General features: G+C 45.2%; 1 protein-coding gene across 6 annotated transcripts in view; it reads right to left on the reverse strand.

Annotated features, from left to right (window-relative positions):
- LHCGR (luteinizing hormone/choriogonadotropin receptor) overlaps positions 1–11,170 on the reverse strand; it is a 54,922-nt gene extending 43,752 nt beyond the window's left edge. For all 6 annotated transcript variants that reach the window (XM_032497494.1, XM_032497487.1, XM_032497489.1 and 3 more), the window contains exon 1: positions 10,899–11,170. In XM_032497494.1, the coding sequence (XP_032353385.1) occupies positions 10,899–11,068 (170 nt within the window). In that variant the 5' untranslated portion in view covers positions 11,069–11,170. The remainder of the gene's footprint in view (positions 1–10,898) is intronic.
- Between the last annotated feature and the right edge of the window lie 512 nt (positions 11,171–11,682).

Consider the following 11,682-nt stretch of genomic DNA (forward strand, 5'->3'; position numbering starts at 1 on the left):
ATTTAAATTTATTTAATTTAAAAGAATGTTATTTAAATTATTTAAATTTAAAAGAATGTTAATGTTTTTTCATCCTTACATAAGACCTTATTCTTTATTGAACAGAGACTTAAGAATTCCTGTGTTTTTTTCCCAAAGCAGCTCAGTAAATATAATAAAATAAATATAATATTCCATTCATCTTGGAATGAAATAAAAATATCTTTCCCCTTTACAAGTGATTTTAAATCTTTGTGCTTTCAAATGCATTGATTTATGTGGTAATTTCATTATTGGGTATGTCTTCATTTCTTGGCCTCTTGTCTTCAGCATTTACCTGGAGGGAGCTGAAATGTCAGTGTTAACTGAAATATGAAGTCAGTATAGATGGAGATCCAATATGTAAAGTACATTCTGGAGCATTCCTTAAGAATACAGCCAGGTGGTTTTGATTGATGTTTGACTACTCCTTTAAGCACTTATACAGTATTAGACTCAAGGAATCAGAGTGAAAGGGCTGCTTGCAAGTGGTTTGGTCTAACCCCTCACTTTACAGATGAAGAATCTTAAGTTAGGAAAAGTGAAATGACTTTCCTGAAACCACGCGGCATTTAAGCAGCAGATCTGGACTAGAACACAGGTCACTCCATTCCTGGTACAGGTCTATGTCCTACATTAGTCCACGTCAATAGTGTTCCTTTGGAGGTTTGCTGTTACACCCTACTACACAATCCTCTGGTTCTCCTGTGAAAATCTCGCCTTCTGATAGAGCCATCAGCTTCTTGAGGGCGTATGCTTACAGTCTTTAACTTCAAAGATGTACCTTAAATTCCTGTTCTCCCACGAAGCTTCAGAGCCTACCAGAGTGCTTCTTCTTTCTCTCCTCAGCACTCATGATTACCTAGTTTTTTTCTGCACTATCTTTTGAGAATTTACCAAGTACCTTGTATAAATGTTTCCTCTGTTCCACCATTGAACTCCCAGTCTCCGGTGGATTCTGCCTTCACACTCTCTCTTGTTTCCAAGCCCTTTATTCCGTTTCCACTGCCACCTGGCCATTCTTGTCTCCACCTCAACCACTTCATATTCTCCAAATTGGTTTCCTCTCACCCTGTTCTGGACTTCCTCTGCCCAGTCTAGATTAATCTTCCTGACAATTCCCACCACATCATTCTTCTACTCAGATTTCTGCTATGCCTCCTCTTGGCCTGTCTACTTATCTACAAATGTCTGAGCCTTGTATTCCAGGCCCCCCAAATAAAGGCTCAAGCTTCATTTGCGAGTCCTGTTACCTCTCTTCCCTTCGTGTAGCCAATATGCTAAACTTGTGCTGTCCAAAAAGATAGCCACTAGCCACATATGGCCATTGAGTGCTTGAAATATGTCCAGTGCAGATTGAGATGCATTGTAAGTGTAAAATACACACATGGCCCATCCACCCTTCTCTGCTGGTCAGATTCTCCCCTTGACTAAAAGTCTGTCTCAGGCGCTATATACTGTACAGAGTGTGTCTTCACCACCAATTAATTGCATGTGCTTTCTCTCTGGAGGCAACAGAGTGGGACAGTGAAGAGTACATACTCTGGAGCCAGATTCCACGTATGTATAGTGATGATGGTACCAACCACCACAGAGATTTTTAAGATTAAATAAGAAAATGTGTACGTATTATTAATACAGCATCTAGCACAAGATTCGAGCTCATTAGGTACTTCTAATTCACAGCTGCTTCACGGGAAGGATTTGAGCTACCCCAGCTATGCCTAATGACAAATCTACTTCCTGGGGTGGTAGTTTGGGGAATGGGGTAGGGTGGATTCAGTACTTTGGAATGGATTCTTCTGTGTGTCAAGGTAACCCTTAAAATGCCTGTGACTTCTCCAACTCTTGACTCTCTGCTAATTATACGTAGGACAACTGAGAGGGAGGGTGAGCATTCCCACTTGGTACCTTTCTTTGGGGTTCAGTACCTCTTACAGACCTTGCCTGATAGCCTTTTAAAGAAATGATAAAGAACAACCTTCCATTAAATATTTCAACTCTATTGAGCCACTCTTCAGAGTTATCATTTGCTTACTGATTTAAAAAAAATTCAGTCCTCTGGAACTCTCCCATTGGAAAGTGCAATTTGAGTGACTCTTCTCCAAGACAGCCTTTCTGGAGCCCCCAAGAAGCTTTGAGGCGCTTATGAATTATAATGTGAACCAAGATTTTCAAGAAGATTCCCTGGATAATGGATTTTCCGAGTCATTTATGCAGCAACTAAATTAAAAATATAAAGCCTCAGAGGAAAATGGTAAACATATCCAAGCCCTTACTCAAAACCCATTTAAAGTTTTCTAAAGACACAAAGCAAAGTAACCCAGTCTTTACCCCCTAAACTAGAATTCTTCTTCTAGCAGTAAGATTACATGACAAAAATAACTCTGGTAAATAAAACTACATGTTGAATTCTCCCCAGGGAATGTTGGTATCATCTATAATGATTTCTTAAAAATATTTTTTAGAAGAAGAGAATATTATGTTGTCAGGGAGGTGACACTGCAGATATGCTTCAGGAAGCTCTTTCATTATAAGCTTCTGTTTTCAGACACTTTTTAAAAAAAGTAAGCCTGTTACAGCTGATTGCAACTGATATACCACATACTTTTAATTAATTTGATGGAATGAGTTTGAAGTGCCTGAAATTACTGGCATGTGTGCCTTCACTTTTCGCTAACTCTTCAGCTCTGGTAGACACCAACTGATGTGGTTGCCTTGTTCAAAAATGCCCCTTCTCTGGAGGCATCTCATTGCTGGTTGCAGCTGGGTGGAAGCATCTCATTGACTGGGCTCCTGTGTTCCTGTGTCAGGGGTGGAGTGTGGGGCCATCAGATTCTGCCTCTTGGGAATTTAAAACTTACAACAGACAGTAGTCTTTGGAGCTGACTGATTATAAAGGTGGAATCTAGAGGGCCCCTGACCTCTTGCTGCTAAAATGCCAAATTCTCTCCGGTTCTTGCTCTCATTCTTATATTAAGTTAATCTTGTATGATTCAATTTGTCTGAATTGCTTTGTGGTGCTTGCAAAATGAGAAAAGCCTTAATCAGAGTCCCACCCGAGGTTTCTAGGGGGAAGTATCTCACTGTTCCATTGATGATCCATAAGGCAAACAGGACATGTGCCTGGTGGTCAGGGAGAGAGCAGAAGGCTTTGAATAGTGATTCCCTAGTAGCTGGTGTCAAAGGCCAGGACTGAGCTTATGGGATAACCATGTTAGCCTGCCTGCCCCTGTATAAAGTGAGGCTTAAAGAACTATGGCTCAAATAATCCCTCCACCAAAGTATCTTGGTTACTCTGGCTCGAAGGGAGAGCTCCCTCCTTTAAACAGTGGACTTTGCTTATAACCTTCATATGGCTTTTATCACTGTCTGTATTTCCCTGCCGCCATCTGAGAACTAGTCCTCTCCTCTCCTGTGGCTGGAAGGCTGTAAGCTCTTGGAGGGCATGGGCGGTGTCTTTGGATCCTGCACGTTGTCCTGTACATTTCAGTGTATAGTTCCTGAGTGGTCAGCAAGTCTGACCTGAAGGTTTTCTATGTGTCCAACCTGAGGCTTAGGGATGGGGAATGGGGAAAGGACCCAGAATAGGCTTGATGCTCTACCTGGGCAGACAGGGCTGACTCAACTGAATGATAGGGAGCAGCGTATTATCAGCTGTTAGGTGGTGTGTTTGGGAGGCAGCTCAGCCTGGGACATCACACTCCAGGCAGTAACGAGCTGTGCTGCTTTGGGGTTCTAACTTCTTTACCTTCCAGGTTGAAAAGACCTAGTGGGTCATTTTCTCTAATTAACAGAAACAAAACTATTCCATCAGGCTTGCCCCTTGGTTGATAGATATTTAATGTTCAACCTCATATATGGGCTGTAGGTTTTTCAGTCTTCTCTGCATCATCAGATTGTAACAATAATACTTGGTAGTTACGCGAAACCTTTCACGTCTGAGTACTTTTGGCTCTGCTGTCTCATTTATCTTTGCCACAGTCCGCCCCACTCAGGGGCAAGAATCATCACACCCCTTTAACAGACAGCACAGAGGTTTATCTCTGTCCTGAGCCCACAGTGCACATTAGGGAAAGGAGACTTGGTGCTAGAACTCAGGTATGCTTAGTCTTCGTCCTGTTGATCAAGTCAGATAATTTGGAGGCTGTGTTGGTCCCCCAGCCCTGTCATACCAGTCGTACCTGTCATCCCCACCTCTGTGGGCTCAGAAATGCTGTTTGCCACTGCTCATGAGGTGGAATTATGAACCGAGGAGTCACCTCATTTTATCAGAGTCAAGGACAAATTTAACAGCAGCAAGGGATAAAATCTTTATTCTGAAAGTTGAGTTTTACTTGTAAATTGGGCATTTTTGCATTTGGTGACATTAAAGAGCTGGGGGTCAGGGCCACACAGAGAGCAGCTGTGAGTGGTTTGCTGGCTGGGAGTGGGTGGCATCTCCCAGCGAGGCAGGAGCTGGCAGTAAATGAGGACCATGGAGAGAAGCTGCTAGAAGCTTCCCACTGAGTCAGGGAGCCCACCTGCCTGGTGGGTGGGGTTATTTTAATTTCCTTCTTAAAAAAATAGCTGGTGCAAGATTTGCTAAAATCTGCATTAAATGTGATTTTTCGCACACGACGGGGAGCTTCCAGAACAGAACACATATGCTCCTGTGGAGCCAGCCCTCTTGGGTCTGGAAGTGAGTAGCAGGGCCTCTCTTCACCACCATGACTCACTGGCTTTAAAATTCCATGTGTAAGATCAAAGTTACACACGGCAAAGACACCGTCTGGTGCAGCCAACCTGGGAGATATTATTCTGAAAAGAAAGCTTTCGTGCCTCATTTCAAGACATGAAAAGATGCCAAACTGAGAGGCTTGGGAAGATGATGGAAGTGGGTCTAGAAGCAGAAGTGGAGCCCTGAATTAATCTCACTTACTGCTTTTGAAATAAAAAAAGAATAAGACAGAAAAAAACCCAAAGAACTATTGCTCTCCAAGGGCAGAGCTGGGTCCAATGCCAAAGGGATCTGTGTGTGAAGCTTTTGGGCTCCACACTTCCACCCAGATTTTGGGAACTCTGTTACTGTTGCTTGCTTTTTAGTGTCCTACTAGGGGCCATCATGCACTTTCCCCAAAAGGATGATTTTTAAACTAATAAAATCTGGCCCTTGCAAAGGTTCCCCCAGGGAGTCTGTTTATAAGCACAGCCAGGTTTAAGAATTGCCTTGAAGGTAATAGAGAGCTGAGTCAGAACTGATGTTCGAGATCAGCCTCCACCTTGTGTCTTCATATTGTTTTGTGGAGGTAGGGTAGGGAGGGGGGACAGGAGCTTTCCGAATTCCAGAATTATGGGGGGGGGGGTTGGTTCAGCTGCAGGGAAGCCAAAGGTAGGAGCCGAGCTGTCCTACTTGTAAGAGTTTGGTTGACTTCCCACTGTCCTGGGGACTCCTACCTGGTATCCTGGCCCAGGAACCAATAAGTCTCAATTTAGGCTGCCTTGGTGGTTGTTTTGTTTTATTTTAGTGGTTCTGGGCCCAGGGATTGATTTTTCTCTAATGAGTGAGTTGAAACAAACAAACAACAAATATTAGGACAGTCTGGGTGGGATCTGCTGATGTAGGTAAGCTTCCAGTCTTGCCGCCCTGAAGCTGGTCTGTTTATTCTAGATGGCCCTTTCAGTGGACAGACTGGGGGGGTTTGCAAAATCTGGGACCTGGATGTCGACACAACACAGAGAGCTCCCTCCACTACCCACAGCATTTCCTCGCCTTCACATCCTCTGGGATGGAGATTTTTAGAATGACATTTAGATGTGGTACATGCTAACTAACATACACACTTCCTTTTTGCGTTGGTTCATGTTTCCTATTCAGCCATCTACTCAGTTTGATCATCATGTAGCTCAGTAGACATTTTAATCACACCACCTGTGAAACTTTGGGAATTCTGAGTTGAATAAGACCTCTTCAAGTGGTTCTCACTATAGCACAGTGATTCAAAGCCAAGGTGGGATGGGGTGGGGATTTTGCCCCCTCTCCCCTTCCCCACCAGGGGCATTTGGCAAATTTCTAGAGACATTTTTTGGTTTATAATTAGGGAGGATAGTGCTACTGGCACATAGTGGATGGAGGCCAGGGATGCTGCTAAACATCCTACAGTGTACAAAACAGCCCATTACAATGAATGATCATCTGACCCCAAATGACAATTGACCTGAGGTTGAGAAACCCTGCTGTAGCAGAGAAGATACACAGGGAATAAAGAGTTATATTATGGTGGATTATGTGCAAAGGTAGATGTAAGTACCAGGTATCAAAGTATGTGTGTGAGGGACAGAGGGGACATTGGGAAGGCTTGTTGGGAAGTGACTCCAAATCATGATTTTTACTTAATGCCTTTATAATCAACTGACCAAGAATGATTTTGAAGGTTTGCTAGTTGAGAGCTACATCTTGGGAATTTTTTTTTCTTTTTGCACAATTCTCTGGGTAATTTAATCAAATATTCCTGATGACTTTATATTTTCCCTTACAAAAAAATTCCCCCAAAAACCAGGGGAGAGGCATAAAAGGGGAAGAAACCATTCAACATTATTATTTGCTTCTCAGCAAGGAGATCTCTAGTCTACTCTCACCTGTTTTTTTCTTCCACCTGGAATCTTCTTCCCTTCTCTCTTTCAAAGTTCAGCTTATAACCCTTGGTCCATGAAGCCTTCCCTTGGAGATTTTAGTCTGTAGTGATTGATCTATTACCTGAATTCCTAGTGCCTTGTTGCCTCTCTCCCTCCCTACACCAGTCTCTTGGGTGTCTTTCCACCTAGATTGTGGGCTCCTCAAGGACAAGGGACCATGCCCTCTGCTGGTACATCCCTCTACTGCACTGAACACCGTTCTGGACCCTGATTTCCGCTCAATGTAGGAGAAAGAGAAAGACATTCAGGAAAGATGTCAGGAGACTAACATCTTCCTGTGACACTAGACTGATGGATACAGCACATTTTATCCTTCCAAAGTCTCTAGATTGTGTCTTATAATAAAGTCTAAGTTTAATCTGTGTTCAGTAGACACAACATGCAAAAAATAAATTACCATTATTATTATTAGCATTTTCTTACTAACAGATTTTTCAGAAGCTGTTTCCATATCAAGCCGATCAACCTTTCTGTTGTCATGGAGACAAAGATCTTTATATAACCATGGGCAAGGTAGACTTTCTTTTTCCTCTTTCTCCCTCCTTCCACTTGCCTGGAACTAATAAGAAAAGGAAAAATTTTAAATCAATTTTTTTCTTTTACTTTTTTTTCCCTCCAATTAAAATAGTGAACATGTGGGAGGCTGATTTTTGTTGTCACATTTTAGATTTTAAATACCCAAGTCTTTAGTAAAACATGGAAAGGGTGGAAAGATCTGAACAATTGACGATGCCATTTTCAAAATTTGTGAGCAGTGGGCTTATCAATGATAAGCAATTATGACTCACTTTTTTTTTTAACCAAATAGTGGTCTTTAGATGGAAATCTTATAAGGAAGACTACCAAGGCCTGAATGATTAAAACATAGTCTAGCATCTATTGAGGAGCCAGTGATGAATCCTAAGGTGCTCTGTGGTACTTGCCTCCTCCAGCCCCCAGAACTCTGCAGAGAAGCTCTGCAGAGTCAAATCCTGTGGATAACTTAGTGCAAGACCATGTCACTCTTCTTCTGGTAGTCTTAGCTCACAATTTCAGCTCTCTTCTTTTTATGAACTCGCAATAACTTGTCATTCATGGTATTTTCTATCTTGTAATTACTATTTACCACTTCATTCATGGTCAAGAAGAGAGGATTTCAACATGAACCCATTCACTTTCTCTTTCCTTTGCCCATCTGTCTTCTTCTCCCAGGACTCAGAAGGATCCCTCTTTTTCTAAGATTAACCCTTCCCCTCTGATCTGACACTTATCTTTCCTTCCATTCCCTTTGAGGTCTTACTCCATCATACATTGTGCCTCCCATCTATCCTTCTCCATGGATTCCTTCCTCTACCTCTCTTTGAAGACAAGACAAAGCAAACAAAAAACTTTTCTTAATCTTGTTTATTGTCCACATTGTCTCAGAGTTTGAGGTTTTAATCTAATCACATCTGCCTTTTGCAATAAATAGGTATTGTATGTGTGTGTGTTGTGGGGTGGGGTGGTGTGGGGAAGAGAATTATATGGAAGAAAAAAGTTTAAAACATCTTCTTACTTTCCTGAAGATTGTATCCTCCATGGAGAGCAATACCTTGATTCTCAAACTTTAGCATGCATCAGAATTATCTGGGGAACTTGTTAAATAAAACACAGATTGCTGGACCACACCCTCAGAGTTTCTGATGCAGCAGATTGGGGCTTGGGACTGAGAATATACATTTCTTTTATTTCCCAGGTGATACTTATGCTGCTGGTCTGAGGCAAGTTGCCTTAAATTAACTACCCTCCTATTCCTTCTTATGCATCTCTTTTGTCATATGGATGTTGAAGTCACCTTATTGTGCTGAAAAACTTATCCTGTTTTGGCCTTCATAGGCTCTACCTCCATAGGGTTCTTACGTGAAGGATGAGGTCACCTCTCAATGATCTGATCCTCAGGGAGCCAGACCTTGTGAGGGTCAGTGAGCTTGTTGACCTAAGGGGTTTCAGTGTCTGGGAGAAGATGCTCCTGGTGTGCATGCCATGATAGTGCACGTGAAGGGAGGAAGTCAAGGATTCTCTGGAATTCCACCTGGATGGCGAAGGGCTTCAGAGCCTGAACAACTGGCTCATTCTTGGGAGCGGGACTAGACAGCCTCAGCAGGCTCGCAGTACGCATATCCTGCCTGCTTCCCACCTACGTCCCCAAACCTAGTCAATCCTATAAAATCTTTTTGAGGGGTTCTGGGCTTCTCTAAACTGTGCTGTGAGGCAGTGAAAGAATTTATTTAGTTTTATTCTTTTCACTTTGGCTTTCTCCAGGAAAGAGGTACTGCTCTCCTGAGGCCAGCATGGGTGTGGCAGCAGGAACTGCTGGGACATCTCAGGGAAAACCTGAATCAGAAAGGAACTGGGACTTGGCTCACCCAGGCCTGCCTCCCACCAGGGGTTCTTCATTCAGTTCCAGTTTGGAGAAGCTGGGAATTTTTTTTTTTTTTAAGAAAGGGGTAATTTTTCTTACAAAGACAAGCAAATATTTTTGTATCTTTGGTATTTTATATCTTTTTAGATAGCAGATGAAGTCCTGTCTTTGCTACTCAATAGCTATGTGGCCCTTGAGCAGGTTATCCCATCTCTTTGGATCTCAGGTTCTTATAACCTGTATGATAAATTTCTTATAACCTGTAAGAGAATCATCCATAAGGCGAGTGAGAAAGGCACAATGGTAATGGCACAGTCATCGATAAGAGCAAGATGGGAGGCTTGTCAGGGAAGGACAGGGGCTGGGACTCCGAAGGCCACTTCCATGGATTTATTTATTGATTGAAACTAATTCTGTCAGCATGGTCCTCACCTTCAGGGACTTGAGCCGACAAGATAATTAATGGAAACTAATTAATATAAACCCCTCAACCTTTAAACTGTTATCTCTCAACCACAAATATTCCCCAGAGGCCACTAACTCTTCCAGAGGAGAAGCTCAGCCCCTCATGAGGGTGGGAGAATCCCCTCTATGAAATGGGCTCCTGACAGGTTGCTGGGAGCCCAAGGAAGTGTTGGGCGTGGGGCTCTCTTTCCTCCCCAGCATGAAACTCCGTCGCCTCTAATGATTAGAACATAACCAAGACCTCCACTGGCTGGGTGCCTTTTGGATAATTTTATAGTCCTCTTCTTTTTTTTTTCTCTTTAAATGACTTTATCAAGCTTTAATTCATATACCATGAAATTCTCCCATTTTAAGTGTGATTTTCAGTGTATTCATGGAGTTGTGCAACCTGCACAAGGTCCCAGTATCTAATTTTAGACAATTTTTGCCACCCCAAATGCAACACCCTTTAGCAGTCACTGGGCCTTCACCCCAACATGATAGCTACTAATCTCCTGTCTATCTGGACACGTCATATAAATAGAACCATATTATGTGTGGTACTTTTTTCTGAATTGAAGAAAGGGGGCTGGATGACACTTGGATACGCTAGTACCAAAGGCCTCCCTCTCATTTTCACTGCTTCTCTGTAGCGAACAACTTCCTGCAACTGCCTGCTGATGTAGGCAGTTCCCCTAGCCACCTCTGTGAATGTGGAGGGGTGGTGCGGTGCCCGAGGTGGGACTCAAGGCCTCTCATTGATCAGGCAACCAGACTGAAATGCAAGTACATCTGATCAGACCACCAGGTTGAAATGCAAGTACACTTGGGGCTGGTGTGTAAGCTTGTAAGCTCACTAAGCTGTTGGTGGGCACTGGTTGGGGGAGGTGCTGGCCAGCAGCCCTCACTGAGTGTACCAGGTCACCCCTGGCCACAGGGCCTGGGCACCCCATTCCTAGGGGACCGCAGGGTGCCAGAGCTAACAAGGCTCAAAGACCACATAAGACTTCTCCAGGCAGAGACAGCTGCTGACCAAGGAGCATGACACCCTGTCCGCTTCCAGCAGCACAGGGAGCGAGGCATTCCCTTGTGGTTTCTGGGCAGTTCATGCCCCTGACAGAGGCCCAAACCAGGGGGAAAGAATGGGCCTGGGGCCTCCAGGGGCTGAAGGGTGCGCCAGCAGACAGAGCCCCAGCCCAAGGCGCGGCAGGGGACAGCAAAGACAGCTCCCAAGCTTTAGCTTCTCATCACCCTGAGAGGTGGTGGGGTTTGACAGGGCGAATCGCCTTTCTCTGAGCATCCAGGTAAACGGGGCCAAAGGGCAGGCCGGGAAGGTGGCCGGAGCAAGCGAGGGTCCCGGGCGGGGGCGCCGCGTACTCACAGTCGGCTGAGGCCGGCCCGTGGGCCGGGGCAGCGCAGGGCGCCGTCGGGCGGGCAGCTGCAGGGCTCGGGGCAGGGCGCCCCGCGCAGCTCCCGGGGCGGCGGTGGTGGCGGCGGCAGCAGCAGCAGCAGTGCCAGGAGCGGCCGCAGCGCCGGGGACCGCCGTCCCATGACCGGGAGCCTGAGCGCGGGCTGTGCGGCTGGGCTGGGACCCAGGACAGCCCCGGAGTGCGGCCCGCGCCCCTCTCCCCGCCCCACGCCTGCCCTCCCACTCCTCCCGCGCCGGCCCGCCCCTGCCCTTCCCCTCCACCCCCAACCCTCGACGGCCAGCCCCGCTGAGTATCCGCTCTGCCTCGACCCGGGCCAGTGGCCAGAGGAACCTCCATCACCTTTTTTCTGAGTTCCCTGCCCTGGCCTCGCCTCTCCATCTGCAGATGGCCCTAGTTATAGGAGGTAGTATGGTCATGGTGAATGCTTTGGATGAGGGATGGGGAGCTCTGAATTCCCTTCCTGGCTCTGCTGTAATTATGAGTATGCAGTTTAGTGAGTTGTGTCCCCTCCCCGAAACTGTTATTTCTTCTGTGAGAGGGAAAGACTGATACCCACCCTATCCACTTTGGAAGGAGTGAGCATGCTCAGCTCAGACGCTCCTCCTCCTCGCCTTCATTCTCAGCCCCAAATCCTTCCCCCTTCTCTCCCATGAACTCGCTCACATCACTGTCCTCCCAACATCCCCAGTAACGTCTCTGCATTTCTCTCCGTACTAATCACTTTTCTCTTTAGGC

Source organism: Camelus ferus, chromosome 15 (genome assembly GCF_009834535.1).
Source record: "Camelus ferus isolate YT-003-E chromosome 15, BCGSAC_Cfer_1.0, whole genome shotgun sequence".
Classification (NCBI taxonomy): domain Eukaryota; kingdom Metazoa; phylum Chordata; class Mammalia; order Artiodactyla; family Camelidae; genus Camelus; species Camelus ferus.